The 22,711-nt window shown below is 39.8% G+C and overlaps 1 protein-coding gene across 1 annotated transcript in view; it reads left to right on the top strand.

The window, feature by feature from the left end:
- Window positions 1-22,711, top strand: part of UBE2K (ubiquitin conjugating enzyme E2 K) — a 60,405-nt gene that overhangs the window by 25,348 nt on the left and 12,346 nt on the right. Inside the window, exons 2-4 of the mRNA XM_084901336.1 lie at window positions 8,337-8,430; window positions 13,530-13,588; window positions 14,437-14,519. Of these exons, the coding sequence (XP_084757462.1) occupies window positions 8,337-8,430; window positions 13,530-13,588; window positions 14,437-14,519 (236 nt within the window). The remainder of the gene's footprint in view (window positions 1-8,336; window positions 8,431-13,529; window positions 13,589-14,436; window positions 14,520-22,711) is intronic.

The following is a 22,711-nucleotide window of genomic DNA, read 5'->3' as shown; positions in this document are numbered from 1 at the left end:
CCTGGCCGCACCAGACCCGGCTGCTCCGGGCCTGGCAGCTCCCAGCCTGGCAGCCGCTGCTCCGGGCCTGGCCGCTCCCAGCCTGGCAGCCGCTGCTCCTGGCCTGACCGCACCAGACCCGGCTGCTCCGGGCCTGGCCGCTCCCAGCCTGGCAGCTGCTGCTCCGGGCCTGGCCGCACCAGACCTGGCTGCTCCGGGCCTGGCCGCTCCCAGCCTGGCAGCCGCTGCTCCAGGCCTGGCCACACCAGACCCAGCTGCTTCGGGCCTGGCCGCTCCCAGCCTGGCAGCTGTTGCTCTGGGCCTGGCCGCTCCCAGCCTGGCAGCCGCTGCTCCGGGCCTGGCCACACCAGACCCGGCTGCTCCGGACCTGGCTGCTCCCAGCCTGGCAGCTGCTGCTCCGGGCCTGGCTGCTCCTAGCCTGGCAGCCGCTGCTCCAGGCCTGGCCACACCAGACCCAGCTGCTCCGGGCCTGGCCGCTCCCAGCCTGGCCGCCGCTGCTCCGGGCCTGGCCGCACCCGACCCGGCTGCTCCGAGCCTGGCCGCTCCCAGCCTGGATGCTCCGTGCTTGGCTACTGCTGTTCTGGGCCTGGCTGCTCCCAACCCGGCTGCTCTGGACCGGGCTTCTCCGGGCCCAGCCACTCCGTGTCTGGGTGTTCCTGGACTGGCTTCCCTGGGCTTGGCCGCCTCTGCCTCAGGCCTGGCTGCCACTGCCCCAGGTCTGGCTGCTCCAGTGCTGGCCGTTGATGCTCTTGTTCTGGCTGCTGCTGCTCTGGGGCCTGGCCACTGCTGCTCCGGGCCCAGCTGCCACTGCCTTGTGCCTGGCCACTCTAGGCCTGGTCGCCGCTGTTCCAACATTCTGTCCCTTTTTTCTCCTTTTTTTTTCTTTTTAAAAACAAAACAAAAAAAAACGCATTTATGTTGCAATGTTGGCTGGTGTGTTGAGTTCTGACTTAGTCTTTGATTTTTCAAGATCTTCTTTGTATTCTTAAGTAATTTTACTATCATTTGCTCTCACTTGATTTCTTCACATTGAGAACTTCTTTGGTTTCTTCCTCCTTGTCCTGGGAGCTCAGCAGGTTGGCCTGTGGCACCCCTTTGTTCTCCGTGGGCTCCCGCGCTGCTCCAGCCTGTTGCCGGGGTCGGCGCCGCCCGGGAAGCAGCCCCCGTCCTTGGCTCCGTTGCCAGCGCTCAGCAGTCGAAGGCTCAGGGGCACCCCCCCCACTGGGGGCCCCGTCGCCCGGCTCCTTGCTGGCGCCCGGCTGGCCGGTGTCCGGCAGGGGCTCCTGCTCCTCGTGGCGTTCCTCCAGTCTGGAGCTTTCTTTCTCCCTCCCACTAGGGGAGTCCAGGATCAGAGTCAACAGACTGTCCTCTGCGCACAGTGTGCGCGACTCCGGGGGCTCGGCCTTTCGCCGCGCTCCCAGGACTCCACCTCACAGCTCCGTCTCCCCCTGCCCGAGCCTGGGTCCCCAGGGACTGGCCCAGACCTGGAGTTCGTGGCGGTCTGGACTGAGGCTCAGAGCTGCCGCCGGAGGCTTTGTTTCTTCCGGCTAGGGTAATCCAGCATCAGAGTCAACATTCAGTCCTCTGCGCGCCATGTGCGCGCGACTCTGGGGGCCCCGCATTTCGCCGTCCCCCGGGATTGTCTCCCCCTGCCGGAGCCTGGGTCCCCAGGGTCTGGCACATAACTTGGGGCTCAGCGCTGCCGGTTCGGGGGTTCAGCCCAGGCTGGGGGTTCTATTTCCTTCCTGCTAGGGAACGCCAGGCAGCACCCAGCCCTCTCCTCCTCTCCGGCTGCGACCTCTCCGCGCGCGCGTGCGTGCGAGCGCGCAGCATGTCTCCGTACCTTAGGCTTTTTTTCAGCTCCTCTGATTTTCCTTCTGGTTTTCTCCCTCCTTCCTATTGTAGAGTTTTCAGTCAGTTGACTACCTGTAGCTCTGGGCAATGTCCACTCTACATTTTAGTTGTATTCCCTTGGAATTGTTGTGAGCTGCTGCGGCTAGGTGTATACCCGAGCAGCCATCTTGGATCCTCTTTTATGAGTCATTTTTGAAATCTTGCTTCACTAATATCTGTGTGGACCTCTTTGTATCTCTATTTCCTGGTTGGTAAACATGTGAGATAGTTACAAGGATTAAGAGGGTTATTATATTTAAATCAGTTAGAGCTCTTCTTATAAAGTGCTATGTAGGTATGAACTGCTATTATCATTCTTAACTTCTTAGCAACATTAGCTAGCTACTCTGTCCCTGAAACATTTTTCTTCCTTTTGTACCAGTGATAACAGATCTTGATTTTTTGTTTTTGTTTTGATCCAAGCATACGCCTGAGCTCTAGATCTGTGTTTTCAACAGTCTACTTGGTCCTTGGAATTTTTATAGTTTTCATACCTCTTTTCATCATATCTAAATTTGAATTTGATTTTCCCTTTTTCCCAAACTCTGACCCTTCAATTTCTTATTTCCTTATTTTAGTTTATTATACTACTAGAGGCCGGTGTAGGAAATTCATGCACTCAGGCGGGGAGGGTCCCTCAGCTCAGCCTGCACCCTCTCACTGTCCAGGAGCCCTTGAGGAGTGTCCCATTGACAGTGGGGGAATGGCCTAAGCCGGCAGTCAGACATCCTTAGCACTGCCGCAGAGGCAGGAGAGGCTCCTGCCACCACCGCTGCGCTGCCAGCCATGAGCCTGGTTTCTGCTGAATGGCACTCCCCCTGTGGGGACACTCTGACCATCAGGGGGCAGCTCCTGCATTGAGCATCTGCCCCCAGGTGGTCAGTGAGCATCATAGAGACCAGTTGTTATGCTGTTCGATTTGCATGTTAGCCTTTTATTATAAAGGATCATCCACCCAGTTGAAAATCAAAACTGTAAGAGTGATCCTTGTTTCCTCCTTATCATACACTTTTAGTATGTAATAACTAAATTCTATAAGCTTTACTTCCAATTGTAGTAGGCAGTTAGGCATTGTATGAAATAAGCCTCTATGATCCATCTTCAGCACAGTCAACTTTTAATGGAACCATTTACTGAATTTTCCCAGGGCAAACAGAATGTGGGGAGGAGGGAAGAGGATATAAGAACAAAGAACTGTGGATATGAGCCAGTATCATGGTGGAAACCCCCAGGCTCCTGCCTCAACTAGACAGGGGGAGATGGAGACAACTAGAAAAGGCCTCAGCCCAATTTTTTTTAAGTGGCCCAATGGGAGACAATGGGACCTAGATGATGTATGAGAAAACAATGTCTGAGGAAACCGGTGACCCATAATACTTAGCCTATGGAAACTGGAGGAGGGACTGGCTAAGCCTGTGATCAATACTCCATATGTGCCTGAACAGCCAGACACTCTCTCTCAAGAACATATTAAAAGTTTTGTTTTCGCCATATTTCTGTCTACGTACGAGTCCGTTATTTGAATTCGGACAGATGAGCATTTCTCACAGTCAAGAGCAGGGCAGGAACAAAGGGCCAAATGCAGAGGGTCAGCAGGGCAGAGAGCCCTGGGTACCTAGCAACAGGCCCTTGCAGGAACACTCCCTTAAGCAATATCCCCTGGAGATGACATGTAGGCCTCAGCTGTGTTTCAGCTCCAGGCCCAGAAAAGCAGCAAAACCAGGTGGAGCAATGCCATGGCAGACATCAGGACCAGCTGCAATGACTAATGACCTGCCCTGGCACCGTGCTATTTTGCATACATTATGTATGTTATATCTTAAACAAAACAGTTTATTTTAAAAATGTTTACTAGGAACTGTATAGCTTCTATTAATTTCTTTTCCTTTTATGTGTTAGAAATGCATTGGAGCCAAAAGGGAAAATTATAAAATTCAGGACTACGAGAGGTCCCACTTTGTGTTTAGCTGAGTTGGGAGAAGAAATTATAGAAAAGCAACTTTGCAGTTGTCCTCTCAAAAAAATGTAGTGCAATGATGCCAAACACAATTCTTTTAAGTTTTCATCCAAAGACTTATTTAGTTTCCCTGATTATTATAGTCATTAAAATGAATAACACATTGTTCTGTGTATTTTGTGTGTGTGTGTGTGTGTGTGTGTGTGTGTGTTTGTTTGTTTTGTTTTGTTTTCATATATGAGCATTTATTCCAATAATGCTGGCAGTATGGGAGAACAGTAGGTCATCTACAAAATTGCTCTATCCCTCCCCATAAGCCAGTTGTTTATATTGAGTAGAAGGACAAAGATTACCGTATTTTCCGGCGTATAAGACGACCCCTAATTTTACAGTTAAAACATAGGTTTATGCCTATATTCGCTGTATAAGGCTACCCCCCACTTCAAAGAAAAGACTTACTTTGCCGTCAAGATCTACAGGTAATTTTTGTGCAATTTTGTTTTTTTGCCCCCGATTTTTGGTTGACTTTTTTTCGTTTCAAAAGTTGTCTTATATGCCGGAAAATACGGGTATATGGGAAACTAACAATTATGAGCATGGGAAAGTAGGCAAGGTATAAGTTACAGGTTACAGGCAGTGTAGACTGAGTTAGGTGGCACAGGGTGAGTGACTCGGACTAGGTTAATCTTTCCAGTAGTCAGCAAACTCATTAGTCAACAGAGCCAAATATCAACAGTACAATTGAAATTTCCTTTGAGAGCCAAATTTTTTAAATTTAAACTTCTTCTAATGCCACTTGTTCAAAATAGACTCGCCCAGGCCGTGGTATTTTGTGGAAGAGCCACACTCAAGGGGCCAAAGAGCTGTATGTGGCTCACGAGCTGCAGTTTGCAGACCATGGTGCTAGGCAGTTCTCTGAAAAGGAGGATGGACTTCCTTCTGATGTTGGCTCCCATGTCCCCGGAGGCGTACCACTCTCAGCAGGTTAAAATGTGCTTTCTGCCTTCAGTTCAAACTTCAGCTTTTTAAAGGTAGTCTTTACCAGAGCCAGTAAAAGGGAATGAATTGGGGTGCAAAGGGAAAAAGGAAGGAAGTGGCCAATGGTGAAGTAGAAGAGTGAGGTTGCAGGATCCTCCAGAATGAACTCTGGGCCTCACCTTAGAGACTGTCTCAGAAAGACAGCTGGAAATAGTAGGCAGACGGTGGGGTAAGGTCCTCCTGCTCGGTCAGACCTCTCTTCCAGCCTCAGAGTGAACTTTGTAAGCTGCAGAACTGACAATGTTCCTGCCCTGCTTAGGACACTTACAGACGCCTGACTCTTTGATCATGCTGGGAAGACCCAAGAAGGAACAGCAGCTTACCTAAAAGGACACTATTTGTAGGGGCACTGCCAGCCTGTTTCACTCTAAGGCTGGAATGAGGCCATACCATCTAGAAAGTCTAATGACTGCCTCACTGCTGCACTGTTTCCTGTGCCTGCACCTAACAGGTGCTCATCTTTAGTGAATGCAGGCAAGGGAGTCTATTGTTTATTTTTAGAACTTAACATTCGTATTAGACTAAAACAACTGTGAGTACATTTTATAAAATAAAGCTGTGAAAGCAAAGGTTTTTGTAATTAATGTTAGAGGACCAACATCTTCTACTTATATCCAGGATATTCTCATATACGTAATTCTGAGAGATGTATTCTCATTTTATAGTAATAAAATTGAGAGAAGTTAAGTGACTTACCTGAATTAATACAAGTGATTGGCAGAAGTAGGATTCAGTTCACATCTATCTGACCCCAAAGGTCATGCCTTTTCTAATACTATTTGTCATCTTTTGCCATTTTCCATGTCTTTTAACTCAGTTTTAAGTGGGATTTTAATTAGTTTGTGGGGGCACAGAATCGGAGTTCTGGATTGTGGAACAATTGGATGTTTGAATTAAACCGTGGAGGTAATAAAGGATAATTGTATAATGGAAAAATTAAGCTGTGAAAAATCTTTGTCTTTAATTCTCCATTTTCTCGGCAAATAAAGACCCTACTCTAGATCATATAGAATACTTCTATATAATAGATTTCATCATGGTAGTTGCTTTTTCTTGAGCTAATTTAGTAAATCTTTCATAGAGTGAGAAACCCATTTTTCTCAATTATAATTTGGGATAATGAGGACAAAAATAAAGACAGGGTATAAAAATTAATAATGTTTATTTACCATTTTACTAACCAAGACAATTGGGTGCAATCTAGAAGGCAGCTTTTCTAATTTCTGTTACCTCCTCCTCCCTTTCTCCAAACTTTAATCCTATCCTTTAGTATCCTCACAGTTTTGGTTATTTACTTCTTTTTGGTAAAGGTATATTGTGGAAAATAGTAGAGAACTTTGAAAGCATTAATGATTTTCAAGATCTGATTACTACTCTTGTATTACTTATAAATCTTCAGAGAGAAACGGAAATCTATAGTTATATTTGTGGCTCCTTAAATTGGTCTGTTGAAGTCTGATGCCTTTGATTTTCATTTTAATATTAATTGCTGTGCATACTGGACACAATATTTTATTATAATTGCTAAAACTGTACACTTAATCCTCTGCTACAAATACCAGGGTGATAATGATTTTTTTAGAGCACAGGAAGATATTTCTCATTATGCATATTTATAATTTTAATTTGGGGAATAAAATTGTCTTCAGAAATATATGAAATACTTTAACCTCAAGTATAAAAAAATGATAGCAAACAAGCCAGTACTAATTAGTAGGATGTTTAATTTTGAAATGCATAAAGTGTTTTTTTAAATATATTTTATTATTTTTTTTACAGAGAGGAAGAGAGAGGGATAGAGAGTTAGAAACATGGATGAGAGAGAAACATCGATCAGCTGCCTCATTCACACCCCCCACTGGGGATGTGCTGGCAACCAAGGTACATGCCCTTGACCAGAATCGAACCTGGGACCTCTCAGTCCACAGGCTGACGCTCTATCCACTGAGCCAAACTGGTTTCGGCAAAATGCATAAAGTTTTTTATCTTATGCTCTTATTAAAAGATAAGATTAATTAGGAGTCATGAAACTTAAAATTTATGTTTTAAATTGTATCTTTTTTCTGTACTTAACATTCTGTACTAAAACAGTTTAGTATAGAAAAAGTAAAAATAGTAGCTTCTATTGGGGTGGGGAGAGGAAACAAGACTAAGAAGGTAGGTTCAAAAGCAAAAATTTATTCTTGAGGTTTTGCTAGGCTTATTTTCATAAGAGTAGATAATATTGTGTTACTTAGGTAAAAATATTAAATCCTAACCAAAAAAAATGAAAACATAACTTGTATATTAAGGCTTTATATTTTTAAAAGTTAAGAAAAGGGGAGGACAAACTATTAAAAATATAGAGCAGTAAGATGCTAGTATAGGCCAGAAAATATAAATGGAGAACCCATTTACAGACAGGTACTTGTGAACATTAATATGAATCCCAATGTAGGGTTTTCTGAATCACCATTGATCAACTCTGATAACAAACAGATTGAGAAGTGATACTATTGATAATAAGGTACTTTGAGAAGTAGTGTAATATGCCGAATAAATAGGTGGTATATAAATTTAAAATAAAAATCTGTTTTGAAAGTAGGCTGTTGCCACCCAGGAGCAGGTCTCTGTGGCCTACAGCTTCTTTGCAGGCAACCAGTTATCTGTGGAGATATCCAGAGACAGGCTCTGAGACTGAAGAGAGCAAGAGAAAGACTGGTTATGGCTTTGAGGACAGATAGGCTGGCCAGGGAGGCAGAGAGCTAGGAGCCAAGAAGAATGTTTTGATTTCATACAAATCTGATTTCATTAAACTTGCTATTATATCTCAAAAAAAAAAAAAAAAAAAGGAAAGAAAGTAAGCTGTTGCCATTGAAGTAAACTAAGTAGAAAAACAAATTGAAGAAGGCATTAGACAATTCTAGGGAGGCAATTAGGCTTCAGGAATTTTTATGGAAAGGGAAGTCAATTAGATGCTTAGAGCTTTTACCATCTGGGTGGATGGTGTAATATTTCAGTTAATCTAAACATCTAGAGTTGTGACTATTTCAAGTGAGAGCTTATAGCCTAAATGGCTTTTATTGACCCTGATTTTTCTATTTATATGGATAGAGTCCATGTAACCTGGGGGTATAGTATCTCAGTGTTAGTCTACAAATGAATAGATTTATCCCTTTGTACCTAACATACATGAAGTTGGCAAATATAAATGTCTGCTGTTTTTCTCTAAACATTCTTATAAAGTCAATAAGCCATTGTACTATTGTGAAAACTTTATCATTTTTTTGTTTGTTTAAAATATTCTTAAAACTGGCTAGTTAAGTCCTAGAAAAACACAGACTATTTTTACTAGAGCAGATAACCAAGCTAATGAAATAGGGGGTTTTAAAATTTTTATAGATAATACTTTATAATAGGCTTTTTTCTTGCTGATATAACTAACATTTATTTTCTGTTTATTTTTAAGACGAGCAAAAATCAAATTAAAGTAGATCTTGTAGATGAGAATTTTACAGAATTAAGAGGAGAAATAGCAGGACCTCCAGACACACCATATGAAGGCAAGTACTTTTTTCTGTATCAAAATATTGTGCGTATTAGAACTTGTCTGAAACATTAAATCAGAATAACTTAAGCATATATTATAAATTAAATGGGAGGTAATTTAATTTGGCTTAGGATATATAGCAATTTTTAAATACCGGTACTAAAAATAGATACTTATCTGGACTTATTTTTCTTACTGAATTTTAGCTAATTTTTTTATTTTCCAAAAATAGATTCAGTAGAGTCAAGTTACAGCTTATATAGGTTAGAATTTAATAGTATAAAGCATATCTGTTAAGCCTCTAACTTATATGGACTATAGACTTTCAGTTACCCTTCCATATGGTGTCTATAACAAGCCTTGCCTTAAATTTCTGACTGATAAAAATACTTATATATTTTTAAAATTCCTCTCCCCTGTTTGTCATTGAGCATTTCATTCATGCATGTCTTCTTATAAGCTGTATTACAAATATTTGATTTTCATAATTCAGGAAAGCTTTTAGTGATTGTTTCAAGATACATAAAAAAGAAAGGAGGCAGCTTTGCTGAATTTTATGTTCACAAACTAAGACTCTAGCTGTTATAGACCATGAAATTGGGTGGTAAGATACAAAAAGCTTTATAGCTTTTTATTTCTTCATTAGGCAAATCTTCAGTAATGAATATAAGTTTGGGTTATGTAGCATAACCAAGGTTCTTGCATATAATAGGCATTTAAATACTTATAGAAATCATATAACAATTTGTAGTATTAACACTTACTGAGTTTTTACTGTTAGAGTTTTATATATATGTATTTTTTTCATTCAGTTTTTACAACAAATCTTATGAGGTAAGTACAGTTGTCACTGTTTCATAGATGAAGAAACACCTTAAGCTCAGAGAAGTAACTTGTCTAAAGTCATCTGAGTGGCACAGCTGGGATTTCAGTCTCAGCCTTTGACTTCAAAGCATATATTTCTCATCACTTTTCTGTTTTTTTAAGTAAATCAGGATTGACTGAATATTAGAAGTGGTGATTGTGTCTATTTTAAATGTTGTGGTTCTATAATCCTATAATGAACATTTACCTCAAATTTTTCAGAAGAATGTATTATATACTAGAATATTTTATTTATTTAAATTATTTGTTTAAATATTTATTTTATTTCAAATTTTAAAGACCCTAAAAATGTCTTTACCAAATCTTAAATAATAAAATTTTATTTTTTTATAGTTCATATGAGTCATTTTTAGATATTTAAATTTTTATATTATTCATTGAGTGTCTCCTTATATGCCAGGTCTCATTCAGGTGCTTTCATGGAAGCTATTCATTTAGTCCTTTTGACAATCATTAAATAATAGATCTTTGTTGTCTTATAAAAATCAAGTTCTTGTTTTAATAGCAGGTGTTGTATGTAATGATATATAGTTGGTCCTGCATATCTCCAGGTTCTACATCTGTGAATTCAACCAACTTCAGATGAAAGTATTTGAGGGAAGAGGATGTTACATTTTGCTGATGTATATTAATGTAGTTAGATGTATGGTGGTTGTATAGGCTTTTTTCTTGTCATTATTCCCTGAACAATATAAATATACTATAACAATTATTTACATAACATTTACATTGTATTAGATATTATAAGTAATCTAGAGATGATTAAAGCATATGGGACGCTATGCATAGGATATATGAAAATACTATATCATTCAATATAACGGACCTGAACATCTGTGAATTTTGGAAGTTTGTCTGGAATTAATCCCTTGCAGATATTGAAGGACGACTGTACTAGCTTCTTCCTGAAGGCAGACATTATAAATATTCTTGAATTACTCTTTTTAGGTTCAGATGTTTTAAAGATAATAGGGCAGTAACATCATTCTAGAGTTCTTTTTAGTTTGCTACATATAAACAAGGTACTTCCTGAACTAAATGGCAGAATGTTCTCTACTTTCTTGGCAATCCTTAAGAGAAGTATATAATTTAAAAAATTGGAACATAGACACTATTTGTAAGATGATTAAATTATAAATATAACATTCTTTGCTATTTAGAAACAAGTTTGGTGGTTTTTAAGTGCTTATTTCCACAGCTGCCACTATATGAGACATTAATATTTGATGAGATTAATTTTAATGTTTTTGGGGTATATATTTAAGATAAATTTAAATTGTATTTTTATATAAAATTTGCAGAGAAATATTAACTTTGTTTAGGAAAAGCATATTCAAAGGCACAAACATATACTCCTTTTTAAAATTTAATATATTTTATTGGTTTTTACAGGGAGGAAGGATAGAGAGTTAGAAACATCTATGAGAGAGAAACATCAATCAGCTGCCTCCTGCGCGCGCGTACACACACACACACACACACACACACACACACACACACCTCTGGGGATGTGTCCGCAACCAAGGTACATGCCCCTGACTGGAATAGAACTTGGGACCCTTCAGTCCACAGGCCGAGGCTCTATCCTGAGCAAAACCGGTCAGGGCAACATATACTACTTTTTAAAAATATATAAACATGGTTAAATAGTTAGATAATATTTATTGTGGGGCTTTTAACTAGTTTTTGAGATTTTTTTTAGCTAAGGCAAAAATTTACCTGTGGAGCGTTAAATTGTTTATAATCATTATTAAATAATGAGGTAGCTATTTTATGCAGTGTTAAAAGTAATCAGATTGAGAAGTAGAACACCCATGGGAAAATTACAGTATTACACATGTTACCTAATTCTCATTTCATAATGGCTCAGTGGGAAAGGAACAATTTAGTTCTTGAGCCTTTTTCCTTAAGAGTTGTTTTGAATTTATAGAATTGTTGATATTTTAAAAAAAATCTCATCCCTTTCCATTCATTTGGATTAAGTTGAATATAAAAATGATAAAATTTTAGTGTTAAAAGTTAATAACAAAAATAAATGTTTTTTGGTTTTTTTAAAAATATATTTTATTGATTTTTCACAGAGAGGAAGAGAGAGGGATAGAGAGTTAGAAACATCGATGAGAGAGAATCATCGATCAGCTGCCTCTTGCACATCCCCTACTGGGGATGCGCCCGCAACCAAGGTACATGCCCTTGACTGGAATCAAACCCGGGACCTTTCAGTCCCCAGGCTGACGCTCTATCCACTGAGCCAAACCGGTCCCGGCAAAATAAATGTTTTATAGGGAAACTTGTTGTAATATGAATAATGTAGTTATAAAGCTCCCTTAATTGTGTTGCTCTGGTGTATACCAAATAATGCTATGATTAGATATTGAAAGTTATCGGGTAATAATTCAGGACAAAAAATAATTCAAGACAGCATATTAATAGGATGTGGAATAGAAATAGGATTGGGGAGTCTAGGGTTCAGCATTATTTATATATAAAGTAAGTTTCTTAGGAAAGAAAAAGTATCTGCATATTTTTCAGGCCAGATTTATTATGCCTGTATTTGAAGCTAGCATTTATAACTGAACATAAAGAGTTATCTTTGTATTCACAAAATTTCTCCTATTACTCGTCTATCTTAATTTTTGTTCCTTTTGTTTTGACTACTTTCCTATATATTTCACTGCTGCCATATGCTCTTTGATTCAGGCATCTAGTTCAACTCATGTATCAGTCACTTTGGAACTCTATTAAAAAGAATTAGCAAGAAAAGAATTGGAACCAAAAAGGGTTTGAAGAAACAGGAACCAAGTGAATTGCTTTTATTTTTCCCAGATTCACATTTACCTACCTATTTCTAACAGTGGAGGAGGAGTATTTGAGAGAATTTATGATATACTGAGAGTTGAATGTATGGAATTTTGAAGTTAATATTGCTCCTAGCACATAGTTTTTATTTTACTTTTTGAAAAAAATATTTTGTATTGATTTCAGAGAGGAAGGGAAAGGGAGAGAGAGAGAAAACATCAGTGATGAGAAAGAATCATTGATCTGCTGCCTCCTGCATGCCCCCCTTTTGGGGATTAAGCCTGTAACCCAGGCATGTGCCCTTGACTGGAATCGAACCCAGGACTCTGAGTCCACAGGCCGATGCTCTATCTGCTGAGCCAAACAAGCTAGGGCTTTTTATTATGGAAAATTTCAGATATCTATAGAAGAAGGTAGATGGTATAATGAATTCTCCATATATTCACCGGCCAGCTTTAAAGGCTTTCAACTCATGGCCAGTCTTTGATTCATGATTATTTGAAGCAAATCCCAGGTATAGTTTCATATGTAAATATTCTGGTAGCACAGGGTTTTGTTTTTTTTTTGCTATATTTTTGAATAGTTACTGTTGTATTTTAATGGGTCTTAGAATTAGGTTCTATAGAGTTAATATTCAAATCTAGCTTCTCATTCAGTGCAAGGCTTTCCCCTTCAGAGTTTCCTGAGAGGCTGTTATTCTCCCAGGTATGGGAAGCTAGATAAACTTTTAAAAATATGTTTTTAGCTGCTAATTGCTCAATATAACTTCAAAACAGAATATTGCCTTCTTAGAACTACCTCTTTGTAAACCTCTGCATTTTGTACACCCATTTAGAGACAAAAGTTTTTGTCTTTAGGTGTATCTGTTGCTGTTGAATTTTATTTTGAAAATATAGCAAGCAATGTTATTTAATTTAGGACACAAGTTAAAAATTTTAGACATTTTTGCTTATGAGAGAACCAGCTAGAAGTAGACTTTTTTCTGTTTATGGCATAATCTATATATCCTTTACCTCTATGCCATCTGTGCCTTTATACCTCCCTGCTTTCTTTCTATTTTTCTTTTTTCCACTATTTAACATCTCTTGTCAGTGTGGACTAAGAAGAAACAAAGGAGACAGGGTTTATATTGTATAATTATCCCAATCAAATCTTTGGCATTGGATTGTCTGTGGATTTAATGTATTTATCTATGTCTAGCCCTATTATTCACTAATAAGCTAATATAGTTGTATAAAATGGGTATTCTGTATGCTTTAAATTTAAAAAATTGTGCTTTTGATTATATCCTTTTTTGGTTGCAACTTTAAAATGAGTTTGTTGTAATTGAATATAAAATACTACATGGTTTGAAATTTCTACCACTATATTTGTTTTATATGTTCAGATGAGCAGAGTTCTTAACTTTCTGTTCTCCCCATTTTTTAGGAGGAAGATATCAACTGGAGATAAAAATACCAGAAACATATCCATTTAATCCCCCTAAGGTATTGTAAGCCTATTTTTGTACATGAACTTCTAAAATATTTCTCTTGGCCCACTTAATTAGTAACATATATTTTAGTGCTTATTAAAATTAGAATGTTTTGAGTTATTCACTATGAAAATTTAATGTGGACAAGATTTCAGATAATGGAAGACAGCTTCTAGAATTATGATGAAAAGCAAGCTTACTCAGGTATCTAATAATGGCTCTAGGCTGGAATAATAGGATGTGCATCTGACAATGGCTTAAATTCTAGGTCTGGAAAAACTTGGTGTTCCAAGATGTAGAGAACTCACACAAATTTTTTTTTCCCATTTCTTTTTCATTATTATATTATTATTATTATTATTATTATAAAAGTAGTTTTTTTTTTTTTTTTGTACAGGAAAGTTATATATTGAAGTACAAAGAAAAATAGAAAACAAAATTTCTATATGACCACTTAGAGATGTTCACTGTTTTTATCTTTTATGTTTGTGACCTCGTTCACTGAGCCTCACCAACTGGGCAAAGTTGATTTTTTAAATTTCTTTTTATTTTATTATGTATTGGTTTTGGGTGTATAGTTTAATGATTAGGCAATCATATACTTTACATAGTGTTCCCCTCTATATTTTCAGTACCTCGAAGGACACCATAGGTTTTTTAATTTTTTGTTGTGATTATTGTTGTTAATCCTTATGCAAGGATATTTTTCCATTGAGGTTTTTTTTTTTTTAATATATATTTTTATTGATGTAAAAATAGGCACTCTTTTTAAATATGAGGATTTCTTTCTCTTGTAATTCTATTTAAACTATATGTGTTTTACTTCTGTTATTTAAAAACTTGTATGCTTTGTATTTTTAGGTCCGGTTTATCACTAAAATATGGCATCCTAATATTAGTTCTGTCACAGGGGCTATTTGTTTGGATATCCTGAAAGATCAGTGGTAAGAGATTTTTCGTTTACCTTCTCTCTCCCATATGATTTCCAAGACTATATTTGGAGTGTTAAAATGAGTACTGCTTCAAAGCTGTATATACAGAGGTGGGCAAAACTAGATTTATAGTTGTTCATATGGCAAATAATACAATAAAAAGCAATTCAAGATTAAGCTGTTTTGCCCTAACCCAGTGGTCAGCAAACTCTTTAGTCAACAGAGCCAAATATCAACAATACAATGATTGAAATTTCTTTTCAGAGCCAAATTTTTTAAACTTAAAACTTCTAGTGCCTCTTCTTCAAAATAGACTCACCCAGGCCATGGTATTTTGTGGAAGAGCCACACTCAAGGGGCCAAAGAGCTGCGTGTGGCTCGTGAGCCACTGTTTGCTGACCACAGCCCTAACCGGTTTGGCTCAGGGGATAGAGACTCAGCCTGTGGACTGAAAGGTCCTGAGTTCGATTCTGGTCAAGGGCATGTACATTGGTTGCGGGCACATCCTCAGTAGGAGGTATGCAGGAGGCAGCTGATTGATGTTTCTCTCTCATCGATGTTTCTAACTCTAACCTTTTCCCTTCCTCTCTGTAAAATACCATTTAAATATTTTTTTTTTAAAAAAGGATAAACTTTTGCATATGCATAACTGTAAGCCTACTTTTGCCCACTATGTATTACCATTTCTCTTGTTTGGGCAATGATTTCAAGATTTATGTATTTAACTAATTGAAAATGTTATAATTGAGATCACAGTCTATATTAGGGGTGTCGAACTCAATCAGAGAAGGGGCCAAAATCTAAAATCCAGCCTAAATCGCGGGCCGAATGGTTTACTGAACAGTCATAAACTGACAATGTCATAAACTGACAGCGGAGTGCAGTGATGACAGCGCGGTGCAGGCCACATTGCAAGGCCTGGCGGGCTGGATTTGGCCCGCGGGCCTTGTGTTTGACACATGTGGTATATTTTTAATACAGGCTTATTAAGTAATGTCAGATGCTAGCTTACCTCTTGAGAAAAGTCTTGGACTTCATTTTTTTTTTTTTTAATTTGTTTTTTGTTATCTTGGATATGTTTGTGAAAGACTAAAAAAAAAAATGTATTGAAATAATCAGCTCTGACTTAGATGGTGTTACCCAACAAAAATGTGAAAAGTGTTAATTTAGATTTTAAGATTCCAAGAAGTACCTTTGTAGGTGATATCTTCATTTGCACAGTAATTTATAGTGCTTTCACATATTTTGTCTGATTTGATCTTAACATAGTGTTTTAAGAGTTCTTACTTTGACCCAGGTCTGTGTGGCTCACTTGATTTTGCATTGTCCCATGCCTAGAGGTTTGATTCCTGGTCGAGGCACATGCCTGGGTTTCAGGCTCAATCCCAGTCAGAGGCAGGAGGCAGCTAATCCATGTTTCACTCTCTCCCCTCTCCCCTCTCCCCTTTTTCCTCTTTCCCCTCTTCCCTCTCCCTTTCCCTTCCTCTCTTTCTCAAAATCTGTAAGCTTTTTTTTTTTTTTTAACTTCTTACTCTGGAGCCATTATGTTCAAAATGTTCAAATCTTGGTTCTGCCATTTACTAAACAATGTAGTCTTGAGCAAATCACTTAATCTTTATGCCTTAGTTAACTCATCTGAAAAAAATATGGGGTTAATACTTCCTTCATAAGGCTGTTGACAGGATGAAGTGAATTGTTTTATGTCTAGGCATATTCTGAAAATGGATGAAAAGACTAAAAAGTATAAAGAGACATTGGGGCCCAGCTGGTGTTGGTCAGTGGTTAAGAGTGGACCCATGCACAAGGAGGTCACTGGTTCAATTTCCCATCAGGGCATGTGCCCAGGTTGCAGTCAAGCAAGGAGCATAAAGACATTGAAGTAACTTATGTGTTTGATTTGTTAAGGAAGGGAAAGAAAGGAACCTGAACAAGGTGAGACAGGAATGACAACATTCAGTGTATGGGCGATTTGGTTTATTTAGTAACTGGATAAACAGGCAAGAGTTGCTGGTTTTGTTTTGTTTTTTTCATTCTAATAGCACATCTATGTAAGGCTTCCCACTCAGTATATTATCTCCTGGGATCTAGTTTCTTGATCTACATTCCATATTGTTAAACATTGAACAGTGAGAATACATCTGCCTAACTTTATCCTCTGTCTTTCATTTGATTTTTTTGCTTTTTGCAACTTACTGAATTTCTTGGCCTCATTGTTTTTACCTATAAGGTTATCTCCAAGATCCCTAGTTCTATTCAGTGATTTAATGAATATTTATTTGTAATGTTAAGAGATACCCCCCACTTGGTTTCCATGATATCAATTCTGTTCCCTTTTCCTATGCCCATTCTCTGACTCCTTAACCGGTTACTCCCTCTCTGGAGCTTTGCATATAAAAATGCCTCAGGACTGCCAAAACTGGTTTGGCTCAATGGATAGAGCATTGGCCTGCGGACTGAAAGGTCCTGGGTTCAATTCCGGTCAAGGGCATCTACGCTGGTTGCAGGCAAATCCCCAGTAGGGGATGTGCAAGAGGCAGCTGATCGATGACTCTCTTCATCGATGTTTCTAACTCTCTATTTCTCTTCTCTCTGTAAAAAATCAATAAAATATATTTTACAAAAAATGCTTCAGGACTAAGTCCTAACCTGTGCTCCTTTTCATCAATATTCACTTCCTTGGTAAACTCATCTGATCTCATAACTTCATGGTTTACATACTAGCAACTCACAAATTTATCTTACCTGAACTCCTCTTGGCTTATCTCAAACTTAACCCTTTGCACTCCGAACCATTCTGGACATTGGCTACCAGCTACTCGACGCTACTTTGTGGCGGAGTGCGTTGAAATAACTCAATTCCCCGTAATCACTAATAAACTGCAATGTCCCCTGAGAGGGGACATCCGAGTGATATGCTAGAATTCCGATGTCCCCTGAGAGGGGACAGCGGAGTGCAAAGGGTTAAACATGTTGGACACTGAACTGGTTGATATTCCCCCTAACCAAAAACTTGGTTCACCCCATCTAAGTTATTAGCAGTTACATCCCCTCGTTTGCTCAGAACAAAGTCTCATTGTTGTGGTCCTTAGTTCTTCTTTCTCTGGTACCCTGTCCCCTGTCTGTAAGTTCTGTTGGTAGGACTTCCAAAATCTTAGTAGCTTCACTACTACCACCTTGATTCAAGTCACATTACCTCTTGCCTGAATGATTATGGTAGCTGGCCTCACTGTTTCTGACCCTTCCCTGCTCAGGCTCTTCTCAACAGGTGGAATGATAGCCACCTCTTTTAAAATAAATAAAGCTCCAGACTAAAATCTTCCACTAACTTTCTTTTTTGCTCAGAGTTAAGCCAGCAGTCCTACCACCTCTGATTATCTCTCTGTAGATAGCTGAATGATTATGGGATACATATAGGCATATAGGGAGAGCTTGAACTTTTGTACCAAAAGACTTTTTATCAACTATTTCCATTTCATAAGGCAGGTGATATAGCTGAAATGTAGTCTTGTTTGATCCTGTACTAGAGGCCTGGTGCACGAAATTCTGGGACCCCCTCTAGGGATGTCTGACTGCCCTTTCACAATCCAGGACTACTGGCTCCCAACCTGCCTGCCTGATTGCCCCTAACCGCCTCTGTCTGCCAGCCTGATCACACCTTAACCACTCCCTTGCCAGCCTGATGGACACCTAACTGCTCCCCTGCTGGCCCGATTGCCCCTAACTGCCCTCCCCTGCAGGCCTGGTCCTTCCCAGCTGGCCTGATAGCCCACAACTGCCCTCTCCTGCTGGCCATCTTGTGGCAGCCATCTTGTGCCACATGGGGGTGGCCATATTATGTGTTGAAGTGATGGTCAATTTGCATATCACCTCTTTATTATATAGGATAATTAAAATATTAAAAGATAGCAAAGACCCATAAGATAAAATAGTTGAGACTGGATATCCATGGGTTTGTTCTCTCCCTGCCCTCTCCAGCTTTATTTATTAATTTTTTTCTTTATTGATTAAGGTATTATGTATGTGTCCTTCTCTCCCCATTGCCCACCCCACCATCCCCAGCTGTATCTGCACTAATAAAAGAGAAAGATGCATTTGACTCATGATGCCCACCAGCCAAATCAGGCGTGAGTATGCAAATTAACCCAACAAAGATGGCAGGTAAATTTGCATACACAGGCACCAAGCGGCTGGGGGTGGGACAGCTGCTTGCACCAACGACAAGTGGCCTGGATCCCAGGGGTGGGTGTCCTCAGGACCCAGGCCATTCTGAGCCTGTAGGCCCGGAGTGGTCGGGGTCCAGGAATGCCCCCGGCCACTCCAGGCCTACATGGGCAGGAACATCCGTTACGTGTTCCCGCCCTGCAGCCGCTTGCGCGTGTGCTGGCACCAGGCTGCCTGCGTCCTGGGGACAGGCGTCCTCGGGAGCTAGGCCACTCTGAGCCTGTAGGCCCACATGAAGGCACTGAGCGGCCAGGGGCAGGGTGAACATCCCCCGGACCCAGGCACTCATGGTGTGCATGCTAGTGGCTGGGGCCGGGGAAGGAATGCCCCCTGCAGCAAGGGAGCAGACAGCAGACGGGGGAGACTGCTTGCCCCTGGCCATGGCAGCAAGGGGCAAGCAGCCCCCCCCCCCCCCAGGGCCCCCACAGAAAGCGGAGAGCCACGTGAAGCAGACCTAATCTGTCAGTAGGGCATCCCCTGAGGGCTCCCAGATTGGAGAGTGCAGGGCGGGCTGAGGTACACCCCAACGCACCCCTCACCCCCCGCACGAATTTTGTGCACCGGGCCCCTCATTAAAGAATAATTGACATTTAGTAGGTATCAATGTTTAAGTGTGGATGCTTAGACTTTAGAACTTGAATTTGATAAAGAAAACTATAGCCTGGCCAGCATGGCTCAGTCTTTGAGCACCAACCTATGAACTAAGATATCACAATTCGATTTCCAGTCAGAGCACACATGCCTGGGGTATGCAAGAGGCAGCTGATCAGTGATTCTCTTGCTCTCTTCCTCTCTAAAATCAATTTCAAAATAGAGAAAACTATAGGATCGTAATCTTAGGAAAAATAAATTGAATGAATATTAATAATCTGGGACAGATATGCTAGAAAGCAGTTTTTCAATCTTGGTCTTCTATTAATACACTAGGAGCCCAGCACCATCCACCCTCAAGTTGCCTAGGGATATTTTCCCATTGATTTTTAGAGAGCATGGAAGAGAGAGGGAAAGACAAAGGGAAACATCAGTGTGAGGGGGACATATCTATTGGTTGCCTCCTGCATGAGCCCTGACCTTGGCCACAGAGCAGCAGCCCTTGCGGCTTTTGCCTGCCTGGCCCTGCCTCGCTCCTCGCTCCTCGCTCCTCCCACAGGCTGCTGGTCCCGCCCTACCTCCCTCTCCCGCCCTTGAAGCAGCCAGGGTCACTGCTGACCAGGCCCTCCCCCAGCACAGGCACAGAGACCCCTGCCTCCTCCTCCTTAACCCCTACTCTTAGTCTATGTGGAAACTATTTTCTGATTTTTTCCCCCCTTACCTGTCAGGACTAAAGGTGTCTAATTTACCTGAGGAAGAAAATGACAACACATAAAAATTGCTTTCAATGATACTGCCCTGTCAAAGACATGAACAGGCATTAAGAGATTATTTAGATGGTTGATAAGCTCTGCTCACCATCTTTAATCATCAGGGAAATATAAATTAAAGTCACAATTAGATACCACTACACACTTGTAAATGGTTCTCATGAATTGCTGATACAAATATGGTTTAACCGCCCAACCATTGTTATGTACCAAAGCTAAACATACAACTTCAATATGGCCAGTACCCAGTACCAGTTCCACTCATAGGTATATATGCAAGAGAAATGAGTGCATATGTCCACCAAGAGACTTGTGCAAGAATATTTATAGCAGATTTACTCACATTGGAAATAACCCAAATGTTTATCAACAGGATAACGGATATCTAATGGCTTTATTGTACAGTGAAACACTGTACAGTATAGCAACAGTACATTAACACAGTCAGCAGGTATGATTCTCATAGACATGCTGAGTGACAAAAGCCAGACAGAAAGGAGTATGCACCATGATTCTGTTTTTAAGAAATTTAAGATGAGTCAAAACTATTTTATGATGATAAAAATTAGGGCAGTTGTGGGAGTAGGTAAGGATTGCATATGGGAGGTGCACAAGTGAATCTTTAAAAAAGAAATATATGCCAAAACCAGTTTGGCTCAGTGGATAGAGCATCGGTCTGCGGACTGAAGGGTCTCGAGTTTGATTCCAGTCAAGGGCATGAACATTGGTTGCAGGCACATCCCCAATGGGGGTGTGCAGGAGGCAGCTGGTTGATGTTTCTCTCTCATCGATGTTTTTAGCTCTCTATCCCTCTTCCTTTCTCTCGCAAAAAAATCAATAAAATATATTTTAAAAAAGAAAAAAGAAATATATATATATATATCTTTAAAGTATATATATATATCATATATATGCTTTATATATAAAATGATATAAATTATATATAGATATATACCTATATATCTATATATCTATATCTATCTATATCTATCTATATCTATCTATCTATCTATATAATTGATTGGCCGCCTCCTGCACACCCCCTACTGGGGATCAAGCCCACAACCCTGGGCATATGCCAGGACTGGGAGTTGAATTTTGACCTACTGGTTCATAGGTTGACGTTCAACCAGCTAGACAGTTTTCAAATTTCTTTATTCAACTAATTCTTAATGGTTTATAAATACCTTCCCAACATACTAATTATTATGAAGCATATTGAAAATGTACTTTTTCTCATTGAGATTGTTATAAATTGTATCTAAAGTTATAGTTCCAGATGTTTCTTTCATTTTGAGGGCAAACAATAGAATCCCTTTTAACATGTTCACCTTTAGGTCTTTAACTTCTACTTCATGAAGTGATAACTCAAGAAGGTCTATAATGGTTTGTGAGTATCTTCACAATAAAGACACCACAAATAACCAAAGCCAGTTTGACTCAGTGGATAGAGTGTCAGCCTGTGGACTGAAAGGTCCCGGGTTTGATTCCGGTCAAGGACATGTACCTTGGTTTCCGGCACATCCCCTGTGGGGGGTGTGAAAGAGGCAGCTGATCGATGTCTCTCTCTCTCATCGATGTTTCTAACTCTCTATCCCTCTCTCTTCCTCTCTGAAAAAAACAATAAAATTAAATAAAATTAAAAAAATGAAAAGAAGTTGTGTAGCCAAGACCGGTTTGGCTCAGTAGATAGAGAGCGTCGGCCTGCGGACTGAAGGGTCCCGGGTTTGATTCTGGTCAAGAGCATGTAGCTTGGTTGCAGGCACATCACCAGTAGGAAGGGGTGTGCAGGAGGCAGCTGATCGATGTTTCTCTCTCATTGATGTTTCTAGCTCTTTATCCCTCTCTCTTCCTCTCTGTAAAAAAAAAACACAAACCAATAAAATATAAAGGGGGGGGGGGTGGGATGGGGAAAGAACTTGTGTAAACTTTAGGAAATTTTAAAGCTAGTCTAAAGAAGCACTTCTATTTTCCCAGCTCTATTTCAGAAATAGAAATTTCTATTAGATAAGACTATGTAATGGTTTTTAAATCCTATTCTCTTTTTAATATTAGTTTAGTATTTCAGCCAGTTTGTAGCATAACCAGTATTTTCTTATTTCTTTAGCTTCTCTAAAAGAATAAATTAGATTTAATAAAGATTTACTCTGATAACATTTTAAAGAACAAGTTGTATAGATTTTTCTCTAATACATAAAATATAGACATACAGATGTGATACTTATTTTATCAATTAAAATAGCCTTTCTCAATGAGCTTAATCTGTAATGCACTAAAGCAGTATTTCTGAAAGATTATCATACCTCAGAATCACTTGGAGTATCTGTTAAAACACCCCAGAGTTTCTAATTCAGTAGGTCTGGGATAAGGCTGAAAATTTTCATTTCTTAGAAGTTCCCAAGTGCTACCGATGTTACTAGTTGGTGAAAGCATACTTTGTTATACTCACTGCCTTAAGACATCATCCATTCTTGGTAATGAGTTATTTTGTCTTCTAAACATCTAAGGTGGCATTATTTATATATTATCCTGGGGAAATTGAGAACACAGTCACTTAGTAATTTTCTCTATGTGTCGTTGAAATGAAGACCCCCAACTGAAAAAGAAGTATTTTAGAATGAT

Source organism: Pipistrellus hanaki, assembly GCF_964339955.1.
Source record: "Pipistrellus hanaki genome assembly, chromosome: 1".
In the NCBI taxonomy this organism is placed as follows: Eukaryota; Metazoa; Chordata; class Mammalia; order Chiroptera; family Vespertilionidae; genus Pipistrellus; species Pipistrellus hanaki.
Note: the sequence above shows the minus strand (reverse complement) of the source record. Positions and strands in the feature narration are given on the sequence as shown.